Raw genomic sequence first — 25,763 nt, 5'->3', positions numbered from 1 at the left:
GGCATCTGAGTTGGAGATCCGCAGCAAACAGCCTCTCATGTTGCCCTGACTCTTTGATACTATGATTTTCTGTCTATATGTCTGCTTCTATAGCTGAACTATAAGCTCCTTAAAGGCAAGAATCATGTCTTATTCATCCTTTTATCCCTCCAGTTCAGTAAAGAACCTGGCTTTAGGCACCCAGTCATCTTACTGAATTAATCAACACTGAGAAAACATACCTGTAATTGAATGAGGCCCTCTCTGGGCTGAGGGACTCAAACTTTGGGGGACTGGTAATGAAGAATGTGGATAGTGGGCCATGCTGGGCTTGGACTTCAGAAGAGCCTTGCAGCCCATTTGTAACCTTGCAGTGTGCAGTGCACAGCATGTACTCATACCTCGCTGCCTTTCTGCATTTCAGGACTTTCCAGGACTTGTCCAAACAAGTGGAGATGTCTTATGGCACCGTCCGGGATTCTGCTGTATATGAGTACTTCCGAGCCAAGGGCACCAACCCCCTGGAGCAGGACAGCACGTTTGCCGAACTCTGGCGGACCATCAGCAAGAACGGAGGGGCTGACAACTGTGTGTCCAGTCCTTCAGAAGGCATCAGGAAGGTAGGCGGGGAGCTGGCGCTTGGGCACGTGCACTGTGACAGGGCCACGGGGTGGTCATCCCCCAGGTGGGAGACACCTCCAGAGGCATCTGACTCTGAGCAGCCCTGTTACCTGCAGGGCAATCCATCACACACGTTCTTTAGGTGGATGCCCCTTCTGGGCAGCAGAAGTAGAGCAGCTGCTCCTTAGGGACCTTCCAAGTTTGCAGAGTGGTGCTGGCTGGGGAGGAGCAGGCAGATTAAGCCTGACCTTTGGCCCACCCTCCTCATGGGCTCATAGGAGGGTGGCACAGAGAGACCTGTCCACCTCAGGTGAGAACACTTGGCAAAAGCAGAAGCAGAGTACCAAGGAAGAGGTGCAGGAGTGAAGGGAGGGTGTTGGGGAGAGGGTGACCCACTGTGGTTAGCCTGGGGGTCTGGTTGGGGAAGTCTGCACACAGGGAAAGGGTCAGCCAGGTGGGCTGGGCTCATCTCTGGGGCCGTACTGTGAGAAGAGGTGTGCCTCAGAGATGGGGATAAGGGCAGACAGCCTGGGACAGAGCCTTACTGGGCAAAGCCTTGGGAGGACAAGTGGGAAGATACCAGTGCCAGAGGGAAGAAGGGAGGAGAAAGCCCATGATGCTCTTCAGCACTGTTAGATGTTGCTCATTTGTTTCAGTCAATTTCCCACAATGACTCGAATTCAGCATTATTATCCTCTTATACAGCTGAGGATTGGATGGTTCTGACTCATGACTCCTTGGGTTCCAAGCTGGGGAATTGGCATTTACCCACTCATGTGCAGCTGTAGAGCCCTTGGAGGTCAATGAAGAAGAATGTGGTGGGATGAAGGCAGGTGTTATGATTTTGCTGCTGGTGGTGGGGTCCTCCTGTCCAGTGACCCCCACATGCGACAGCTACTGTCCTGAGGTCATTAGAGAATAGGGCCGGAGACATGTACAGCCCCCTGGTCAGCGCTGCTGCCTCTCTGAGCAGACCGACTGCCTCAGTGTCTCCTCCTATCCTTTCCCTCCCAGACCCATCCTGCCACCTCTGTGGAGTCTCCTCATGTATACCCTCACAGGCGCACTCACACCTTACCCCCCACCACAACACACACACTCATCCCTGTGCTGCCCCCTAGCCACTCCAGTGACATCTTGGCCTTCCTGCAGAGAGCGGTGGATGTCAGGACAGCCTGGGGCAAGCTCTGGGGCCACTAAGGCCCACCACCCTGCCCTTCATGGTCCTCAGCAATCTGCCAGCACCTCCCTGATGTGCCCCAGAGGGGTCAAGGGAGAGAGGCCTGAGTCCCCCTTTGCTTTGGAAACACATGGGCATCAGACAGAGTGCAGCCTCTATCCCGTGACAGGCTGGGGCACCTAGCTGTGGTGCCATGTGGAGTGAGGCCCACTGGGAAGATGGTTGTGCATAGGATGACTTGTACAGGATCCCATGCTCAGGATGACTTTTCCTTGCCGTTTAGCCACATTGAACAGCAGAATGTGTCTAGGCTCTGGAGCTTGACACATTTAGGTGTGAATTCCAGTTTTGTAAGTTACCAGCATTGTGAAATGGAGCACACCATTCTCCCTGTCTGGGAACTCTTGGAGTTGAGAAAGACCTGGGCAACTTTCCATTTGGGGGTCTCCTTAGAGACTTAAATGATCTGACAATACATATCATGATAAATTTTGAATGTTTAGATTTAACAAAGTGATACTTTGACAGTAATAATAGAATGCGGTGTAACTGTGCTATTCTCATGCTTACAAGATTTATTAAAACCTCATAGTTCTCACTTCACTGCAAAGGATGGTGCTCTAGCCTTAGGCTGCAGGGTCATCTTTCATCCCTGACAGTGAATCTTTGTGGCTATAGGTGACCTCATTTGAAAATAATGAACACAATGTTGATTTAAGGCCTTTTGTGCATGTGAGGCCTGGGCCAAATGGCCTTCGAGTTCCTTTTCCTGGCTTTCTTTGACTCTGAGAGAGAGCCAGTACTGTCATCCTCACAGGGTCTTATGAAGATTCATTGCATAATGCTAAAAAAAAAAGCACTGCTTAGAAAAATAAAAAGATAGCTACTTTTGACTTTGTTAAAGTTCTGTTCATTACAAGTCACTTTAAGTAATATAAAAAGGCAAGTCACACACTGGGAAGGGATATTTACAATACATATAACCAATGCAAGATTACTATCAAGAATATATCAATAAGAAAAGCTCAAATAACTTAACAGGAAAATGGCAAGAGGCTTGCACAGGCTTGACACAGAAGAGGCAACACAAATGGCCAATAATCAAATGAAGAGATGTTCAAAATTATTAGTGATCTGTGAAATGCAAATCAAGACCATAAAGATTATATCATTTTACACCAATTAGTTTGGCACAAAATGAGAGGTGGTGAAGAAGACGTGGAGTAACAGTTGGTTAATTGCTGGTGGGGGTGTGCTCAGTACAATCGCTTTGGAGAAGAGCTTAGCATTCTCTTATAAAATGGGACACTTACATACCGTATGGCCCAGCAATTACACTCCAATGTATCGACCTAAAATAATGTCCACATACACTTTTGGAGACAAGAAAGGCCACGGTAGCACTTCCTGTAGAACCAAAACCCTGGAAACCATCCAAATGACCATTAACAATATAAAGAAAGATGCTGGCTACAATGAAATGGATGAATCTTAGCAGGACGATACTGAGTAAAATAAACCATTAAAGACAATTTCATACAGGTCAACTAATAGAAGGTAACACAGAATATTATACCCTCTTAAAAATGTATAAAATATACACATGCACATCCAAAGCAATGATAAAATACAAGATTCACCACAGTGGTTGCTACAGGTGGGAGAGCCAAAGCAGCAGGGAAGAGAGAAGGACATTGTTGGTAAGGCAGGGTTGGTGTTAGGTTTAGATTAGCAGGAGATTTTAGAAAATTAGTTAATGAGTTAATTCAAAAAGACAGCCATTCCAGGAAAAATGTACGGGTATCCTGAAGCAAAAGTTGTCATTGACCTCATTCTGCTCACCTCCCTACTCTTCCAAATGCATGTCCAGACCAAGCAAGGCAATGCTGTACTCCTCACAAGTACCCACCCCTTCCCTCTTTGCAGGTGACATGTGCCTGCTTATGCCTCAGAAAGGCCAACAAACACCATCGAGCCCTCTGGATGGTGATAAACCTGGAGATGAGTCATTAGAGAAACACCTCATCATCATTCTAGCTACCCCTTGTCCATTGGTGGCACTTAGGAAACCACTCACCCTCTGGTGATATTTAGAGTCTTACTCATGAATACAACAATGTTAAAAAATCAGTAGCAAAGGATGCAAACAAAGGATTTTTTATCAATGCCTATCACTTCATGGTATAGAATTTAACCTTTTTTAGTACATAGGATGGATTGTTTTTATGATACCTTCATTTTATGAACCCCAAGCTGGTTTTGAGATCACAAATCTCTCTCTTGCATTTGGGTCTCTAAGAAAAAGAAACCAACTGCCAGCACTAGACAAATGTTAGGGGTTTTATAACTAGTGTCATAAAAGTGAGTTTATAGTATTGTCAGACAATGAAGTGTGCTGCATTTTTTTTTTACTGGAGGAAAAGCTCAGATTTACTCTCAAATCCTCCTTCTTCATGTGCCTGTTTGGATGACTACCGGACTTAAATGCTTGTCTGAAATTTGTCCTCTTCCCTACTTCTATGGAGTGGCCCCTCTGCTTCCTGCCCCCAGACTATGGCTTTAGTAAGCTTGTGAATCCCTGAGCCCGGAGCAGACCAGTCTGGAGATGGCTGTGCCCTAAGTGAGGATGACAACTTGAATCCAGAAACTGCAGGACAAATCCAGCAAGTAGGGAATTATGGGCCTAGTATTCAGGGAGGAACAGCCTCTCCAAATCCCAAACAGAGTCTGCTGCCATGCAATGTGGGCAGCCTGGCAAAGGTGAGGAGTTGCCCACCGAGGGGCTTCTTCTGGAAGATTCTTTAGCAATTGACAGACAATCACACTTCTAATTTTCAGTTGCTCTTTGGTGACTCAGCTCCATTTTCAGGAAGTGTTTGGTAGCGGAGCAATGTCTAATTGCTGCAAAAGTCAAGGAGGTTGGTACGGAGGGTGACCCTGGAGAGCTGCTGTTATTTTCTCCTTGGGAGTGCTAAGGCTTTTAATGACATGAAACCAATTTAGGTGGGGAATTGTTTAGAGTAATCATTTGTCCCTGATATCAGAACTGGAGAAGGGTTATGTCATGGTTAGCTCACCTCTGGGACCCACTCCTTCATGCCAACACACACCATTGAGCCTCTGGAGGATAATAAACCTGGAGATGAGTCATTAGAGAAACACCTCCTTATTGTTCTAGCTACTCCTTGTCCATTGGCGGCACTTAGGTAATCACTAACCCTCTGGAGATAGAGTCTTATTCATGAATACAACAATGTTAAAAAAATCAGTAGCAAAAGATGCAAATAAAGGATTTACCATGCCAGTGGCCACTAAGATAAGGACAAGTGAGATCTTGTCAGACTTTGATGAGGCAAATATGAAAATTTGGGACAGGAGGGAATTTTTATTTATTAAGAGACTACCACACACCATTTTCACAACAAACCTGCCTGGCACCCAGTAAGTCTCAATGAATACAGGATTGTCCCTGAATGAGTCATCTGTTTGCTGTCTGACTGAGCAGAGGCAGATAAATCGGAGACAAGGTTCCTGTCATCGGTTAGCAGGTTACCCTCTTTAGATTTCATGGTGGAAGGGACAAGAGAAATAGCTCCAGGGTTCCTGTCAGGCTTGTCTCTTGATAACCTTCTGTAGGGGATAAGATTTTCCTGGTCCTCAAAGATGCGTCACAAAGAGAGAGGAGAGAGGCTGCTTCCATTTCTGTCAGCCACATGCACCTATCAGGCCTAAGGAAAGACTAGACCAAGGATTGGCAAACTCTGACTCCTGTTCAAATCTGACCTACAGCTTGTTTTATAAAGGTTTATTGGAAAACAGCCCAACTCATTTATTTACATGTTATTTATGGCTGCTTTCCTGCTATTTCAGCAGAGTTGAATAGTCATGATAAAGATATATGGCCCACAAAGCCTAAAATATCTATTATCTGTTCCTTTATAGAAAAAGTTTGAGGACTCCCAGTCTAGACAGAGGCAACCCAGGGACATTGCCTCTAGCTGTGCATCATCTCATAGCACACAGTCACCATTAGTAGGTAGCATATCCTCTAACTCTATATAATGGAATAGTGCACAGGCATCTCTACTAAGAAGCTCCTGCTGCAGCTCTGCACCGTTTAACCATAGGCGCCTCTAGTAGTGCATCATCCAGCTCTGTACCATCTTGTAGCATTCAGGCTCTGCCCCTTTTTGTCCTCTAGGTCTGTCTCTGATGGCCTAGAAACTTCTCCCTCACTGCACTGAGACCCAGCTTTACTGCTGGTCTGGCCTGGTCTCCCTCTGAAATCTATTGAGCAATCTCTACATCCCAGGCACTGGGCCAGATCATTTACATACATTCATACTTTCATCTGAAACCGACTACTTGATTATTATCTCCAAGATGTAGAAACTGGACCTGAGCCTCAGAGAAACTAAGTGACTTGCCTAAGGTTCACACAGATGTGAGTAATTAGTGGCATGGTCACCAAAACCTCATTCTACTCATGCCTCTTCCCATGGGGTGGCAATCTCGTCTTTTCTACACTTCATTGTGTTTCCACCCCCTTGTGTACACTTTGCTTGTGCTTTTATTTCCTTCCCTCTCTGACACCAAAGTAGGAAGATATATGTCCGACTCCCATGTTTGGCAGCCATACTGCTCCTTCCATGTGTCATGGCAAAGGTTATTGAAGTCTGTGACTTTATCTTTTGATTTTCAAACTATTAAAATATCCATTACAGAAACCTGGAGATGCAGAATTGAGCTGGCAAATGGTTCAAATTTATATGATAATAACTTCATCACGTGAAGTCAGGTTTTAATATTGCTGATGGGATTTTTTTTCTTTAGCTTGATCAACTTCATCAAGCAACATCCAGCATAACCCAATTTCTGCTCAGTGCCAGGGCTGACCTGGACCACCAATTGATTAAGCCTTTCCATAAATCAAACCTAATATTTAATAACACTGTCAAATTGAATATAGCACTAATAGTTTATAATAGTTTAAATGTCAATCTTCACAGCTCATTGAGGCCTTTGAATAAATAAACGAGTAGCTTGTTTCAGACCCTGTGGCTGGAGATAGTATTTTTCAGAGGGAAGGAGTTTTTTAGGTCAGCATTTGGTGGTAACAAAAGGTGGTGTTTTCCTCTCAGTAAATATAGCTGAAGTCACAAAGTGTGAATGCAAATGCAGGAAGAAAATGGGCCCACAAATCTTATTTCCACCCCTGATCTAATGCTTGTCCTTGCACTAGATTGCATGTGGGCATCACCTCTTAGCACCAACATTTGCTCCCTTCCTCTTCCTTTCTGCTCTGTGACAGGGTTGCTCTCCTTGCACACAATCTCTGCTTAGTGTCAGGGACTACACCTGTGGCAGAGAAGCTGATCCCTAGAAGGATGGCAGTCTTCCACAGTAGGATCAGGAACTTTGGCAACCAGATAACCCTCCATTTGGAAAGGGCAAGGTAAGAAAGGTGACCTCATATGTGGCAGCTCCTAGTTCCATGGCATGCTGGAAATTCCTACTGAGGAGTAGAGCGAGGCTTATATGGGTGGGCACTTCTTTGCACTTTTGGGATGCTAGATTCAAAGATCAAGAAAATTTGACCAAGATGATGGAAGGGGATGTAGACTACATAGCTACCTGTGTGGTGCAAAGCAAAAATACTGCTCTCTACAACAGCAAGAGCCCTTGTAGCCATGATCCAAGAAATTCTGTTATTTCTCTGCTTCCAAGTGAGTATGGATTGGGGATTTTGTAAGCCTCCTTCCCTCTCAGGCACTCACATTGGTGAATCATTCATGTCTGTATCTTTTGTACCTGCTCAAAAGACCCTATATCTATTTTGCAACTTGGATGGCATCTTCTCTTTATTCATTCATTTATGAACTTATCCATTCAAGAAATGTAGTTTGAGTAGCATCTTCCTTTTAGGAGTTAGAAAATGTGTGTTTAAAGTTTACGCTCAACCTAGTCTGTGGCTTTGAACAAGTATATTCACCTTGCTGTACCATCTGTGATACTTGAGGAAGGTCTGTCTAGATTAGTTGCAAGTATACCAATGTCTAGGGTCTAAAGCATTCAATGTGGATTGTAGCACAAGGTATACATTCAGCAGGTGTCAGCAAACTATCTTAGCAACTGCTATATGTTAGAAAAAGATATTTGTTTGTTTGTTTGTTTATTTATTTATTTTCTGAGATGGAGTTTTGCTCTTGTTGCCCAGGCTGGAGTGCAATGGTACAATATCAGCTCGCAACCTCCGTCTCCCCAGGTGCAAGCGATTCTCCTGCCTCAGCCTCCTGAGTAGCGAGAATTACAGGCATGTGCCACCATGCCCAGCTAATTTTTGTATTTTTAGTAGAGAAGGGGTTTCTCCATTTTGGCCAGGCTGGTCTCAAACTCCTGACCTCAGGTGATCCACCTGCCTCAGCCTCCCAAAGTGCTGGGATTACAGATGTGAGCCACCGCACGCAGCCACGAAAAAGATTTTTTTAAAAAGGCAATAGCACTTAGTCTTTTATGAGGTGCAATTAAAATACACATGTAGTATCTATTTCATGAGTTTAGACAATTTATGCAATTCTGTAATAATCACCCAAAACAAGATACCTATTTCCATCACCTGTAAAAATTTTCTTTTGTCACTTTCTAGACACTTCTCCTCATCCCCAGAGAAAACCACTTACAGATTTCTAGCACCACACATTAAATTTACCTGCTCTTATAGTTCATACAAATGGAATTATACAGAATATATGTATTTGTGTTTCCTTCTTTCACCCAACAAAACGTCTATGAGATTTACCCATGGAGTTGTGCATATCAGTACTTCTTTTTTGCGTGTGTGTGAATGATATTCTATTGTATGAATAAACCTTGATTTGTTTATTTATTCTCCAATTAACATACATTGTAGTTGTTGCCAATTCAGGGCTACCATAAATATGACAATATGAACAATACTATACAAGTACTTTGTTGAGATATGTCTCCATTTTTCTTTGCTAAATTTGAAAGAGTGAAATTACTAGGTCATTATGAAACTAACTACCTCCTATGTGGTTATGCTACTTTACATCACCTCTGGTAATATAATCCTTACATACTTGTAAGTCCCAGTTGCTGAATGTCCTATCCTGCATTAGTGTTGCCAGTATTTTTGGTTGCAGCTAATTTAGTGGGTATGAACATAAATCTGATTATTATTTTAATTTGCTTCTCTTTGGGGACTAGTGATGCTGAGCATGTTTTCATGCGCTTATTGGCCATCCATGTATCTTCTTTCATAAAATGTGTGCTTTTTTTGTTAATATTTATTTGGTTTTCCATCTTCTCATTGCTGATTTATATTCATTAATTTATGTATTCTGGATAGAAGTCCTTGATCAAATATAAGTACTACAAATATAATTCTTAGTCTGTAACTTGCCTATTCATTTTATTCTATTGACCTGTTACCATTATTAAGATAATTTGTATTTAATCAATTGACTACATGCCTTGATTGACAGTCAACTGGTCATGTATGTGTTGGTCTATTTCTGGACTCTCTATTCTGTTCCATTGATCCATATAACTACTCTTATGCCAATACAAAAATATCTTGATTATTGAAGTTTTAAAATAATTCCTTAAATCAGGTATTGTAAGTCCTTCAACTTCTTTCTTCTTTTACAAGATTGGGCAATTTCAGATTCTTTACATTTCCACTTGAATTTTAGAATCATTTTGTCAATTTCTTCAAAAATGCCTGTTGAGATTTTGATCGTTATTACATTTAATATAAGGATCATTTCAGGGAAGACTTACATTTTTATAATACTGAATCGTCCAAACTATGGGCATGGTTTTTCTGTTCAAAAATACCAATTTCTGTCTTCACTGATTTTCACTGTTGTTTTTATATTTTATTGATTTCAACTTTTTTGCATATAAAATATTTTCTTCTATTTTACTTTGGTTATAATTTTATCTTACCTCTTCTAGCTTTTTAATGTTAAAACTTACATCATTACTTTTACACTTGTTTTCTTTCCTAATATAAGTATCAGAGCTATGAACTTCCCTCTAAACACTGTTTTAACCCCACCCTGTGAATTTTTATATGTTGTGTATTCATTATCACCTAATTCAAAATATGAAGTCTCAGACTTAATTTTTTGTTAAGGAATCAAGTTCTAGAGGACAGCAAACGGCTGCAATTGATTTAATGTGGGAAAGAATATGGATGCCCAGAGCGGGGATACTTAGTGAAGTTAGAAGAAGCTTTCCAAGATAGTCATGTTAGGAACACATATTTTGTAATCTCTAAGCCTCAACTCCTTTTCTGATTTGAAGTTAAAAGTGTGAGAATGTGAGAGCAAACTGGCAAGCAAGAAATAAAAGGTACAGGAAGATAAAGGAAATTAGAGAGGCAGGAAAAAACAGTTGAACTCCATGTGAACAAAACCCACATTTATTTCTACTAAATGTGTAGCTTTAGTAGTAGTTTATTTCTGCTAAATGTGTAGCTTCCTTGTAGGAGAATGAGGGCAGTGGTCTTTTCACTGCTTCATAGTTACTGTCTTCAGTATCTCTCCCATGGTCTTGGGCTTCAGCTTCCTGAGTTCTGTAGGCCGTGGCCAATTAAAATGTGCCTAAGCCTTTTTCACATGCTTTGACTCTGCAGTCCACCCAACGGCAGATCCACTCAAATATCCCCCAATCCATATCAACTTTTAAAATAATAAACAGTTTTGAAAGGGAATCTTTAGGTTATACGTTTATGATTTACATGTAATAAGTCCCCATTAAGAAAAGTTTAAGAGATTTCTTTTTTTCACCACCTAAATGCAGTTCCAGGAATCCTCTTGTGTATTTCTGTCTAGTCTTTTTAGAATTTCTACAAACATGGCATATAATTATATTGCTATAAAAATATTTTATCCTGCATTTTTCTGACAATGTGGGAAAACTTCATAAAAATTGTTTAGTGACTAATTAGTATTTTATCAAATGTAAATGGATGTAAAAATTTTATTTAAACATTCCTTTCTTGATTGCCATTTGGGTCATTTCCAGTTGTTTACAGTTATAAATAACATTGTAATGAACATCTTTATGCCTAATGTTTTTCAGTTACTACATTTATTTCTGTAGGTCTAATTCTCAAAAGTAGAATTATGATGCCAAAAAGGATATAAACATTTAAAGCCCTTGATGAAATATTATTGAATATTCCCAAAAGCAGAGCTTTGAATGAATTACATTATTAGTTTTGGGATCTAAAGAATATTTATTTGTCAGTGGATTTTTTTCATCAAATCCTTGTGATTTATCTTAAGATTTTAAAAATAAATTAGTGTTTTTCTACTTTCTCATATCTTTCATTGTGATTTTTTGTTTCTTTCTGTTTATATTTGTACAAGTTATTTGTGTATGCATGTATTTTTGCTTTATTTTGATTTATAATTCTGGGGACTAGAGTGGAACAGCAATCATTTTCTTTAAATTTTTTTTCCTGGGCATTGCCATTATAAACTGTGGCTAATTGGGGAAATTGAATAAGATCGTGTTTAGAGGTCTATGGTTGTTCAATAATCAGAAGTGATGGACATGTAAATGTCTTCCTTAAATATAGATTTCTGCAGTGATTTACTCTGTGAAGTATTTTGTATTTTATCCATTTATTCATTCATTTATTCATCAACCCATTTACTAGTGCTGAACTCAGTTAATATGTAAAAGTGGACGTGACACTTTTCCTCCTAAAACTGAGTTAGAAGAGAAGACAAAAACGGACTTGGGACAGTATATTATTTCAAAAGTAAAATATTTTTGTTTCCTTTCTTATTTTATCCTGGGTCTCCCTTTCCTCCATTGGGGCCTTATGTCAATGTTTGGACAATCAGGAGATTAATTTTATCACAACAGCTACCATGAGAGAAACCTGGTCTGGACCAGGTATGAGGTTAAGTTTCTCCCGTGCATCAGGTCAATTGTGCTTCAGCACAACCAGTTCATTAATGAGGAAACTGAAGTTCCAAGAGGGCAAGGGACTTGCTGACAATCAAGCTTGAGTCAGTATTGAACTCTTCTCACTCCAGCGCCCTTGTCGTTACCCTGTGACACTCCACAGAAATGGAAGAAATTCGTGATCAGAATGAAGCTTCAGCTCCCGCACACTGCTTAGAGCACCAGTCTCCTTCTCTGCTTGTCAGGCTGGTTCCTGGTTATCCCTCAGGCCGTAACAGAAACATTAATGTCTTCTGAGCCTTCCCTGGGGTTTCCCTTTCCCCTTACTACACAGGTCATCCCAGAGTGCAGCCTCACCAGATGCCATCCAACCCTCAGTGCCCTGCTCTGTCACAGCCCTGCTAGACTTGGGGCTTTTCTACGGTGAGGCCTGCCTCTTATTTATTTGTCTGTCCTTAGGGCTGGCCGAGGACAGAGGTGGGCATAGGGATAAAGCGCTTACTCAAAGTCTCCTACCCTTTCAAAAATCGAAGTAAATGTTCAATGAGTAAGAAATGAGAGTGGGAAGAAATGCATTCATATGCATCTTTCTTAAACATGAATGAGCAGCAAAATTTCTGGGGTCCACTTGCAGTAAGGGCAAGGAGGGGGCAGGGGAGGGCAGGGGGTCCTCTGCCCTGGGCCTGAGTGGCAGAGTCAGTCTTACTGGAGCCTGTTGCCACACAATTGACTAAGTTGGCCCCTTTATAACTCCTTGCCGTTTAATTCTGTTTGGTGATGACTGGTTTGGGATAATACAGTCCAAAGATCAAGGAAAACCCCCACTGTGCCTCCCTTATTAAATTATTCTGCTTTGGGTTTTGAGCATTGCCAAGCAAATCTTGTTATGAATTCTGCAATTACTTTCTTTTACAATTTTTATAATTTGATAGAGTAAGCTCTGGAATCAAACCAATATCCATGCCATCATGCTAACCTTGATTATTTTCAAACTTCTTATTAGAGGAAGTGGGAGGATATTGACTTCGCTTAAATCTGATTTTTTTTTTTTTTCAGATTTTCTCTACCCTGTAATTTGCTTTGTACCCAGGTCTGATACGCTTCACCTTAGTGCTGGCTGTAAATGTGGGCTGATTCCATTCTGCTTGTTCCATTGAATATTATTGCTTTGGGTTTTATGACTTAAGTTTTTACATTTTAAACTGAATTGTTTTGTTATTAGATTACATTAAAATCAAGAAGAAATTTCTGGTGAAAATAATTTTGATTTATTATGTCAGCCAGATTGTTGGCAATTTTTGTGTAGCTTAGTTGTATTTCCACTTTATTGGCATAATGTTTATTCAGGAGCAAAAAGGAAGAGAAAGTGAAGAAAAATAATATTTACACAGAAATTGACATGTGTGGCATTGTGCTTATGCACCTTATCTTCACCACTGAGGATCTTTTGTGGCGTGTTTCCATTTTGCAAATAAGGAATGCAAAACTCAAAAAAACTAAATTATTTTCCCAAAAATTAGCTGTCTCTTTCTACCATTTTTGTGTCTTTTTGTTATTACTACTATTATTATCATTGTCATCATTATCTTGTGATCATCCATAAGATAAAACATATTTGGGTAGAAGTAGTGGTTTCTACTGGGATGAGGTGCTCCAATGAACAGCTGATAGGTCTCTTCACTCTATAACATGAGGATATTAAGATTTGCTCTGGGTCCTATATTTTGAAATTGTAGTCTCTCTCTCTCTCTCTCTTTCCATGTATATGTGTGTGTGTGAGAGAGAGAGAGTGGGGGAGAGAGAGAGGTGCCCCCATCAGGACTGTGCAGGAGTTCCCCCACTACCCCTATAAAGCACCTCTACTGGTAAACTTTATTTATCTTTTTCTTGAGATGGAGTTTCGCTCTTGTTGCCTAGGGTAGAGTGCAATGAGCAATCTCGGCTCACTGCAACATCCACCTCCTGGGTTCAAGCAATTCTCCTGCCTCAGCCTCCTGAGTAGCTGGGATTACAGGCATGTGCCACCACACCTGGCTAATTTTCTATTTTTAGTAGAGACGGGGTTTCTCCATGTTGGTCAGGCTGATCTCGAACTCCAGACCTCAGGTCATCCGCCCACCTCAACCTCCCAAAGTGCTGGGATTACAGATGTGAGCCACTGCACCCAGCCCTCTACCAGTAAACTTTTATGGTTCTTTTGACTTTACAAAGCTGTAAATTCCAACAGGTAGAGCCCACAGCTTATTCAGCTGTGAGGAATGAGAGTCCATTTGTATCTTTTTGGTCAGAATGTGACCTCTTTTATAGCTCCTCAAAGTGCTCCAAGGCTGTTGCGTGAGCTTTGACATTTTAGCAAAGGCCATAAAGGAATACTTAGCCACAAATGGAGTTAGAGGATGAGGCTCTTCCACATAAGCCTCTGGAGACGGTCTCCCAGCACATGAAGGGATGTTCGTTAATATTAATTGGGATAGCATGCAATTTTGCTGCTTCTCTCTCCTCACAGCACAGTTCGTGTTGCCAGTTCCCAGCAACCCTTTATGGCTAAAGAGACTTTAAGAAGAAGTTGCTTTAGACAGCAAAGCCACCTTGGCCTCGGGGTATAGTTTCATGGGTCTCACTTAAACTTTATTTCAGTGAAGTCAAGTGCTCAGTTAAAGGCAGCATAGCATAGTGAATAGAAAATTGGATTTGGGTCTGAAAGAACTGGATTTGGATCTTGTATCCATCTTTTACTAGCTGTGAGATCTTGGGCAAATTAACGGGCTCCTGAATAATAAGAATAATAATACCAGGTCTTATCAGAGTTGTTGTAAAGATTAGAAGTGATGTGAAAGAGCCAGGCATGGTGGCTCGCGCCTGTAATCTCAGCACTTTGTGAGGCTGAGGTGGGAGGATCTCTTGAGGTCAGGAGTTCAAGACCAGCCTGGACAACATGGTGAAATCCCATCTCTACTAAAAATGCAAAAATTAATACACCATGGAATACTCTACAGTCATAAAAGGAACAAGATCATGTCCTTTTCAAGGACATGGATGAAGCTGGAAGCCATTATCCTCAGCAAACTAACACAAGAACAGAAAACCAAACACTGCATGTTCTCACTCATAAGTGGGAGCTGAACAATGAGAACACATGGACACAGGGAAGGGAACAACACACGCTGGGGCCTGTTGGGGGGTGGAGGGATGGTATCAGAATAAATAGTTAATGCATGTGAGGCTTAATACCTAGGTGATGGGTTGATAGGTGCAGCAAACCACCATGGCACACGTTTACCTATGTAACACCTATGCACATCTTGCACGTGTATCCCACACCTTCAAATAAAATAAAAACTTTTTTTTTAAATACCAAAATTAGCCCGGCCTGGTGGCACATGTGTGTAGTCCCAGCTACTCAGGAGGCTGAGGCACAGGAACCACTTGTTCCCAGGAGGCGGAGGTTGCAGTGAGCCTGGGCGATAGAGCAAGACTCCATTTCAAAACAACAAAAGAAAAACATTAAAAAGTATATTTTAACAGTGTAGTTCTCAAAGGGTGGGCCTTATTCCAACACTGCCAGCATCATGTGGGAACTTGTTAGAAATGTACCGTCTTGGACTCTACTCCAGAGCTAATGAATTAGAAGCTGGGCAACAGGGAGGTTAGCAATCTGTGTTTTAACATGTCCTCCAGGTGATCCTCATGGCTTCCGAGTTTGAGAACGTTTGCTTGAACAAATGGTGCTTATTGTCATGATTGTTGTTTTATTAGTATTTTATTTATTCTTGAATTTTAGAAACTGAGGCCAAGGGTGCCCATTAATGCTGTCTGTGAAGCCTCTGGAAGAGACTTCAGGGTGGAAAAGGGTGGAGGGCAGACCAGGAGGGGCAAACAGGATGTGCCCCACTCAGCAGCTCAGTCAAGCCAAGACCAAGGCTTCTGGCTTCCCAGATTTTGCTTGCCATCCCTTCATCTTTTATTCAATCACTTTACACATATTTACTTAGCACCAACTCTATGCCAGACATCATGCTAGGGGAGCAAACAGGACATGCATGGTCAAGCTTACATTCTTCCTTGTGTGTGTGTGTGTGGGTGTGGGTGGGTGTGCATATGTGTGTACCTGGCACACAGGGAGTATCTGCACAGTCCTGTTCCTGTACTTTATGGGCTATTTGACCATATGTATGTTTGTCGTCTGTGTACCCTGAATTCATGTATTCTTAAGTTGTTTAAATTTCCTGGGATGGCATTCTTCATTCTGTATTCTTTTCCCTTTGTAATCTATTTTGTATCTGGGTACACAGATTTACTCTTTCTTTTAGGTCATCTTAATTTTTCCCATGGAATAACTCAGATTAGATTATTGTTTATCATGGTCTTTGGACAATTTAAAATTTTGACAAATCATTGAAAAATCAATGTGTCCCTTTGCCCTACTGACGAGGTTATTTATAGTCCCTAGTTTTGCTGATAGCGTATAACTTCAGAATTTGAGAAAAGAGGCATTGATTTTTCCAACTCAGGACTTTTCTTTTTCCTTTGTACCAAACCAGCTTCTTTTTTCTTGAAAATATAAGAAACCTTATTTTACTAGTACAATTTTTGGCTCACTAAATAAAACTATTCCTCCCCAAAGTGCTGGAGGCCCTAAAAGGGAATGCTGCCATAATGTCTCCAAAGGGTCAGATGCTGGAGGCAGATGTCATTAACAAAGACTTGACAAGAATCTGGCAGCAGAAGAGGGGAGAAAACCAGCATGAGGACAGAGTCAATTGCTCAGGGGGCTCAGTGTGGCTCTTTGGGGCTACTGATACTGAACTTTTGATGTGACAGAGAGGAAGGCAATTTGCAGTCAAGGAGATCTGAGGAGAAATTGAAGCTCTGCCAATAGCTAATTCTGTGGCCTTGGGTACAGTTCTTTTTGAGCCTCAATTTCCTTGGGTGGAAAGTGTACACAATTTGGACTGCGGAAGTTTATCCTGAACTTTCTAAGAAATTCAGGGAACGGAATTGATGGTAAGGGAAGAGAATAGCTGGTAAAGCATAAAGTAGAGTTATTTTCAGGAAGATGTTCAGTGTGACTTTCCTTTAAAATGTGTTTTTAGTAGCCCTGGTCTCTCAACTCTATGGTTTCCCTTCTTCCATTCAGTACTCCAATTCAACACCCTGGAGCTTTAATACTATCTCCCTTTCTAAACCTATGTTGAAGAGAAGATCAGAAATTATTTGACCCAGAGGTCTAAATCATTACATCTCGAGTTTAGCATGCATCAGGATCACTTGTAAAGGTTATTAAAACAGCATTTTGGACCTTGTTCTAAGAGTCTCTTATTTAGTGGGTCTTGGGATGGGACCTGATAATTTACATTTCTTATAAGTTCATCAGTGAGCTGATGCTGCTTGGCCAGAAAACACACTTTGAGAGCCACTAGTCTATATCATAGACTTTGAGAATGCCAGTTCTGGAGAAGACCTGAAGGACCATCTGTGCCACTCTTCCGTTTTTATAAATTGATATGAAATCAGTAATTGGGCCAAGACTGTGATCCAGCCTAGTCTAACAATTTTTCTAATTTACTGTACTGATGATTGAGGACAATTTCAAGTGTTATTTATTCCAAGGCAATTGCATTATCAGGATCCAAACTTTCAGCTATAAGATAATGCAGGTAATGATTGTCATGATCATGAGAATAGCGTGTTATTGTTTGCGTTTCTTCAATGCACCACACTGTCTTTTCCTGTGACAAGTGTGTGAGGTGGGCATGCTATTCCTGTCTTCTAGGTGAGGGCATTCAGCTCAGAGGGCTCAGATAGCTCACCAAGGATGCTAAAGAAAGACCTGGTCTGCCTGTCTCCAAATCCTTGTTCTCGCCAACATACCATGCTGTGCTCTCTATGACCTGGAATTGAAAATTCTATAAACGAAGTTAAAAATCAAAGGGCAGATAACGTAAGAGAAAAGGCATTTCTGTTATTGTTGCTGTTGTTCAGTTGTTTGAGTTTCTTACAAATTCTGGCTATCTGTCCCTCCATTAAAAAGTGGGCAAAGGACATGAATAGACATTTTTCAAACAAAGAAATACAAATGGCCAACAAGCATAGGAAAAAAATGCAGAACATCACTAGTCATCAGATAAATGCAAATTAGACCAACAGTGAGATATCACTTACATCAGTCAGACTGGCTGTTATTAAAATGACAAAAAATAACAGATGTTAGTGAGGATGCAGAGAAAAGGGAATGCTTCTACAGTGTTGGTGGGAATATAAATTACTAAAACTTCTATGGAAAACAGTATGTAGATTTCCCAAAAAACTAAACATAGAACTACCCAGCAATCTCACTACTGGGTATCTATTCAAAGAAAATTATTATATCTAAAAGATAACTGCAGTTATATGTTTATAGCATCTCTGTTCACAATATCTAAGATATGAAATCAATCTGTTGATTGGATAAAGAAAATGTGATATATATATGTATATTTATGCAAAGGAATATTATTCAGCCATTCAAAAGAATAAAATAATGCCTTTTGCAGTATCATGGATGGAACTGGAGGTCACTATCTTAAGTGAAATAATTCAGAAACAGAAAATCAAATGCCACATGTTCTCACTTATAAGTGGGAGCTAAATCATGTGTACACTTGGACATCGAGTGTGGAATAACAGACATTAGAGACTTGGAAAGGTGGGAGGGTGGGATGGGGGTAAGGGATGAGAAATTACATAAGGGTACAATGTAGGCTATTTGGGTGATGGTTACAGTAAAATCCCAGACTTCACTACTATGCAATGTATCCATGTAACAAAACTGCACTTGTACCCTTTAAAGTTATACAAATTTTTTAACAAAGAAAAGAAACTCATGGAAAAAAGGGATTGGTGGCCTTTTTGAGATGCAGAATTACTCTCATTCTCTCTATCCACTGCTGTCCTCCTCACTATTGACTATGTTACTCTAGGAAACAGGAATACCAGGATGAGACAGGCAATCATTTGCAGAAATCCTGGCACCTGGCCATCAGGAGCCATGTCCTACTGCTGTAGCCTGGCGACACCTCCATCTTCTCAGTTCTCCTGCCCAGGTCATGGGTGGCCTCTCTGGGCCTTTCATGACAAAGCTAAGGGCTGCCCTAGTGTCTGTGCTCTACATGCCACACAAGCCAGAGGCCTTCCTGCTACCAGATGGCCTTGCTCCCCTTTGGTTGTGCCATCTCATTGTCCAGTCCCATCCTGTTCACTCTGGGTTGCAGCCAGGAGCCAAATTGACTTTGTGCCCTGTGGACCCTCAGGAAAGCAGCTTTTTCAGTAATTGTGGAGAGTTTGTCTGCAATCTCTTGCCCCCCAACTAAGCCTGTCCTGGTTTGCCTCCTTTTGCTGGTCCAGAGTCTGATCCAGATAAAAAGTCTTTACCTTTCATTCTTTGGGTAGCAGGTTTCCTGGCAGCCTCCTAGCTGGGCCCACCAATGGTCGGCCTCACAGCCTCACATCATTTTGATTTTGCATCACCTCTCTCCATTGTTCTCTCTTTAGAGATGGGCTCTTTATCTCCAGCTGAAGGTCCACTTTTTCTGAACCCTTCATGGTTCTCCAGCAGCTTGGTACCTGAGTCCTCTTCTCTGCTGCCTCCCTTGGGGCAATGGTGCTCACAATCATACGCATACTCACACACTCACACATAAACTCACTCATCAACCTGCACACATATATACAATTCTCACATGTATACACACACACCTTCACACACACACATTCCCTCACGCTTACACATGTACACATACTCACATAATTCTCACTCCCTCACATACATTCACACACATACACAGTCATACCTGTACATACATTATTCCAACATGCGCACACGCACACACCCATACACACACTCACACATTCCCATGCACACATACACATAAATACGTACCTATAGACACTAACGTGTATTATCGAATGCACACACACCCACCCATATATTCTCATGTGCATCCACATGTACACATCTATACAAACACATCTCCCTCACACTTACACATATACACATACACAACTCTCATGCACATAAACACACAAACTCACACTCTTCTGCATGCACACACACTGCATACTCACACAGAGTGTGTTGCTGAGTTGGTGAAGATGGGGGGTGACTGGCAAGAGGGGAGTAGGTGGAGGGAAAATGCTTCAATCACAGCTGACAGATGGATCTCCTGACCATCTGGGAACTGAAGGAAGGAGGAGGACACGGAACTCGCGTTGAGCCCTCATGCTGTGCCAGGTACAGTGTTTTGCCTTCGGGAATTTCCCACTCACAACCGTCTTTTCAGGAAACAGTTCTTAGCCCCTGAGACAGTAGGGTCACTGGAGAGCTGAGCTGTGACAGTGGGCACCCTGCTTTTTCTGCGGCACTGTGCACAAGGAAGGAGGCTGAGCCTCGATATCCGTAGTCACAAAAGGTGAGTCTTGCTGAGCTGCAGGAAACTTAGGCAACAAAGAGATGTTCAAAACCAACAAAAGTCACTCATGATGGTACCTCCCAAAGATGACCATGGCTTGTATTTGGCACTTATTTTTGATCCTTCACAAACATAAAGATTTACATAATAATTTAAGAGGCGGTCACAATGTCAATACTCTAGTGTAATAGGTTCATTTTCCACTAAACAATATAAGATTGATTATCATTTATTTAGCACTTACCATATGTTAAGCAAGATCCTAAGCACATCACACATATTGAGTAATTTAATCCTCATCAGGACTCTGTGAGGTAGGGACCAGTTATCCAGTGGAACTGAGACTCGGAGATGTTAAGCAACTCGTCTGCACAGACAGCAAGTGTGGAGCTGGCATTTAAACTCATACAGTTGGATTCAGTAACCCAGGCTGGTTCATAGCTCAGGGGTGCCTCTTTTTTTCCCATGGAAATTTCCCTTAACAATCAATGCTCTTTTAAAGCCCCATACTAATGGTAACGTAATGTTCCACCATCTAATACTATCATTCACCTGGCTGATTCCCAATTACTGAGCATTTAGGTTGTTTCTAACTTCTGACTAGTTTAAACAGTGTTGCCCTGAAAAAATCTTTATGCAAACACTTTTTGAAAATTGAATAATTCCTCAGGATAAATCCCACGGGGTAGAATCGCTGCATGTACACATTTTAAAAACATTCAATTCTCCCCACCAAATTGCCATTCCAGAAATATCATGCCAGCCACACTCCCACCAGCCGACTGCAAAATTGTCTTTTTCTCTGCAGATGGTCTGGGTTTTACTGTTGAATCTTATAATTTGGCATGGTGCATACATAATACAGGTATCACTGTAGCCAGGGTTCAGGCTGCCTGTGGTAATGTGTTGCCATTGTATGAACATGACTATAGGAACTAAGACTTAGGATGCCTGAAAAGGCTGAGTTCTGCTTTGTTAGGATAAATGGTGGCTGAAGCAGAGGCAGAATGCACTCTGCACAGATGGTGAATGCACACGAGAATGTGTCAGGTTTCCAAAGAGTCCGTGATGTACAGAGAAGGGGCAGACCCCGTGTCCTCCCTTCTTCCAGAGTTTCAGTGACTCCATGAACCACTTTTGTTTCTAAAGCTAGGGAAATACAGGCGTTGCCATTTGTGTGTAGTCTGTCACCAGCAATGTTCCCTGGGAAGTGGTCCAAGAGCAAAGACAGTAGGTGAATTCTCCCCAGTCCATTCTTCATGAGTCTAACCAGGACAGAGGAGACAGCACAGACTTCTTTGGAGCCAGATGTAACTCAGGTTGACATGGCTCCACTGTTCATAATTCAGGCTTGTTTGGGACATATCATTTAATTTTTCTGAGCCTCAGTTTTTGTTGTTGTTGTTGTTGTTGTTGTTGTTTTGTCTGTAAATGGGATGGAATCTTCTGCCCTTGAGAAGTATTACATAGATAAAAAAGGGATCAGGTTTCTGAAGGCATTGGTACCCAGTGGGGGCCCCACACCTACCCTGTACCTGGCACTACGGGCACCTGGCTTCCTTCTGTGCTTCCTTTCCGATAGCGTTTCTGACTGATGTTTGCAGCACAAACATTCTCATTTGGGGGAGCAGTGTGGTTGCTTGTCCCTTTCCAAAGCAGTTAGGATGGAATGTAATAGTGTAATGAGGTTCTTGCCTTGAAGGCTGATGTCTCTGAAAGGTTGTGCTCCAAGTGAGTTCCAAAAGGGGTGGAATCAGTGGAGCAACAAAAGGCAATGCAATCTCATTTTACTGCCGGTGTGAAGTCATGGAACACAAGGAAGTCATCCAATAACCCAGCTCACTCGTGGCTTCTTTTATAGAGCCCAACCTTCCTCCAGCAAATAGAGGCCAATCATATTCCCCTAAATGTTAGGGAGGATGCTGTAAGTGTTAGAGCCAGACTCCCTCACCATGTCAATTTTTTTTTCCTTTTGCAACAACCCAGGGTGCAGGTAGACTGAGAAGGGAATCTGTTTGCTAAGGTGTTTGCTGGGAGACAAGGCTGGGTGGTCTCTCTAGCTGTTGTTGTCCTGGCATCCCAGGGATAGATGCTCACATGCCTTTGACTTTTTCTCATGCCAAGATATTCTTCCTCCTTTCCCTAAAGTTCCTGCATCTATTCTTTTTTATGTCTGGACCATGTTTGTTTGTTTGCTTTTCTTTTAGGAAAAGGGGAGAATGAAATGAAGCAAAATGTTTAGAGGTAGGCCAGAAATGTCAAGGAGATTTTTCCAAGTGCTTGGCTATTATCAGGGAGCCAGTGTTCTGGAGAGGTCTGAGAGCTCTCCCAGACCTTTGTGTCCTGTTGATGATGGGCCAGGGCACTGCTACAGTGGAGCCAGGGGCACATGGAGGATGCAGATTGGATTAGGTGTCTGTGTCATGCATGATAGAACAAACTGTGAAACAAGGTTAAATAAAGACAACACTTTCACCCACTTGTCTAGAAAAGTGTCATTTATCCCGCTCTATTAGGTGATGATCCATCTTTTAGAATATTGCATTTCACATGTACACACAAGAGCAATAATACTGTATCTATCAATAATAATCTGTTCATCCTATTATTTTCTTTCACTTTCCTTAAGTATTCATATCTATGTATATAAATATAAACATATAGTGTTTCTGTAAAGTCTTTATATTACTATCTGTTACATAAAATGCTATCACATTTATGAACCATAATTTATTAAGTTGTTTCCCTAATAGTAAATATTTAAACCATATGTTTACTTTAGAGTCAACTCTTGATTTAGAATATTTGTCATGCATTTTAGATACATTTAGGTTACTTTTTTGGTTAAATTCCCAACTTGCAAAGGTGAAAGACATGAGCAGCTTTAAACATTTGTGTTTTGTACTGTTGTATTACTCTCCAAAGGGTTGCATCATTTTGTGGTGCTGGTAGCCATGAAGGATTACGCACATTTTTTCCACAATTCCTTTACCACTAGATATTATCTTTTTTTTTTTTTTTTAAAGCGCTGTGTAAGTGGCCAAATTACATTTCTAGACCATATGTTCTAGAAATGTAATTTGGCCACTTACATATATTAGTTTGCAGACATCTATTTTCTAGGATGATCTGCAAATATGTTTCATAGCTCCTGGAAGAAACATGGGTTGGAGTCCCAGGACCCCGTAACTAGTCCTGAAGGGCTCTCTGGGGTCAAAAGGGCCTGGACTGTTGGATGTCTATGCCCACCTAGGCTCTGCAGAGAGCTGAGGGCTTGGAGCAAGCTTGGCTGTATCCACAGCCTTGTCTCCAGCCTAACTTTCCACCAGCCTTATTCTAAGGCATTGATCCATGGTGAGTCAGCAATTGGAAATTCAGAATGTGTTTAATATTATAAATGGACCAGCCAAACCAGATAAAGGTAACTTAACCCATTGAAAGGTGAAATATAGTGTTTGCTTTTGTTTTCTTTTAATAGCGGAACTCCAATCAGTGGCATCCCTTTTATCTTTTAGGCATTATGAGATAAATGCTAACAATCTATTTGCAAACAACTTACCACCTATCATGGCTGTTCTCAGACATTATCCTCCTCAACTTCCCACAGCCACCTGGAAGTAGGGATAAGACAGTACTGGGAGATACAGGAAGAAGGAGTTGGTCTGAACAGGAAGTGGCAAAAAAATAGCAGATCTAAAGATCTGTGTGACACTTGGCCAAGGGACTCTGGGACACCTGCAGGGAGGTGACTGGGTTCACCCTCCCCCCTCTACAAGCACCAGACCATAGCATAAGGTTGAGAGGAAGCTAGATTCCTGCCTATGCTGTGTCTTTTCCAGAGCCTGAAAACATCCTCAACAGAAAAGAGTTAATATAAATAGGAAATGACAAATGCCTCCTAATGTGAGAGGTCTCTGAAATGGAGGTGAAGGGATGGAGAATGGCGAGAAAGAAATAGACATGATTTCCTAACAGAACTAGAGGCTAGATAAGAGGTTGCACCCACAGAGGAGGTGACTGAACCTAGGAGCGGGATTGGAGGAAATGCTGAGACTCAAGGAAGAAGGAGGGTGAACTTGCAGCAGGAGGGGCAGGGAAGAGAGGACACACTTGGCTGTCCTGGAGGCAGATGCTTGATATATTAGGTGTTCCTCCCCGTAGTGGGGAAGTCAGACCGGTGGATAAGTAGCACAGAATAAGGGGGTGAATTCATCATTATTAGGGGCCACATGGAAAACTGATTCTGACCCTACAAGGAAGAAGCAAAGCTTAGAGTTTTTGTGGGGACAGGATGGAGCTCATTCTGCAAGGGGAGAAGAAGAGGGTCTGTATAAAGACAACAGGGCCATGATGGGTGGGATATTTTGACTTCTTAGAGCTGGCGTCTGCAATGTTCCTGACAGTATGGTCAGACCTAAGAACCCTTATGTCTCAGACAGGCTCTGTGACACACTGGAAACTGGGGGAGATGTCTGCAAGGTCCAGAAAGTTCTCCTGGAAATAGATGAACTTGGGGACCCAAGGAAATACTTCAGCACTGCCTTTTACTCAGCATGGAGCTGAAAGAGAAGGGCTGAGAAAGTTCTGGGATGCCAAGGAAGTGAAGATGACATTTAGGAATGGAGGATATTTCCTAAGGACAGAGCTAGAATCTGGCCTGTCCTGCCACCATTGGAGCTTCTGATTTGGCCCTGTCAGGGTCTTATCCATAAAGGGTTCTTCCCCATGCACAGGGAGCTCTAGGCATGTACTTGTGCTGGATATTGTCACCTGTTCTTGGAGGCACTGAAGTCAAGGCCTTTTCCTGTATTCACTTTAAACGGGGCTCAGTCAAGTTCTAACTAGAAATATTAAATGGATAAGATTTACCACAGTCCATCCTCCCCTCTTTCTCATCTCCACACTGTTATACTCCCCTACATTTCCATAGAATTACAATCCCCTGGCATTAGATTTTCTGCTCTCTCCAAGGGTGAACCCCCAATCTGAGACATAGGCCCATGCCATGACCAGAAAGCTCATCCTAGAGCCTACCTCCAGCTCCCATCACAAAATGTGCTCCTGCTTCGGCATTTTCAGGCAGATTCTGGATCCAGCCACGTGCTTCCTCAGGCAGACACAAGAAATATATTGGCAGCCTGGCATAGTGGCGTGAACCTGTAGTCCCAGCAACTCAAGATGCTGAAGCAGGACAATTGCTTGAGCCCAGGAGTTCAAATTCAGCCTGGGTAACATAGCAAGACTGTCTATTTTTTTTTTTTTAAAAAAAGAAAAAATAAATATAATGATGAACTTAGTCCCTGTTTACAAATAGACAAATGGGGAGATGGAGTATTCAGCAGGTCCAGAAGGCATCTCCTACTGTCTCCTCTGTACTTCCTTCCTGGTTAGCAGGGATTTGAGGCTGAGCCATTGCCAGCATTCCTTCTGGATGTTCCCTCCTTTTCAACTTAGGCCAGCAGGACTATAAATGTGGGTGCTTTCATGCAGCTGTGCTCACCTGTCCCTGAGCCCAAACTGAGTCACAAACGCCTGTGGCTTGAAGGAAGCCACGTGTCCCATTAGAGTGGCCACATCAGGCTTTCCTT

The 25,763-nt window shown here is 41.9% G+C and overlaps 1 protein-coding gene across 2 annotated transcripts in view; it reads left to right on the top strand.

Annotated features, from left to right (window-relative positions):
* The window catches only part of GRID1 (glutamate ionotropic receptor delta type subunit 1), a 784,539-nt gene that overhangs the window by 738,327 nt on the left and 20,449 nt on the right, over window positions 1-25,763 (top strand). For both annotated transcript variants that reach the window (XM_003903675.5, XM_021943982.2), the window contains exon 13: window positions 404-599. In XM_003903675.5, the coding sequence (XP_003903724.5) occupies window positions 404-599 (196 nt within the window). The remainder of the gene's footprint in view (window positions 1-403; window positions 600-25,763) is intronic.

The sequence above is a fragment of the Papio anubis genome, chromosome 11, assembly GCF_008728515.1.
Source record: "Papio anubis isolate 15944 chromosome 11, Panubis1.0, whole genome shotgun sequence".
Classification (NCBI taxonomy): Eukaryota; Metazoa; Chordata; class Mammalia; order Primates; family Cercopithecidae; genus Papio; species Papio anubis.
This window is presented reverse-complemented; position numbering and strand designations above follow the sequence as displayed.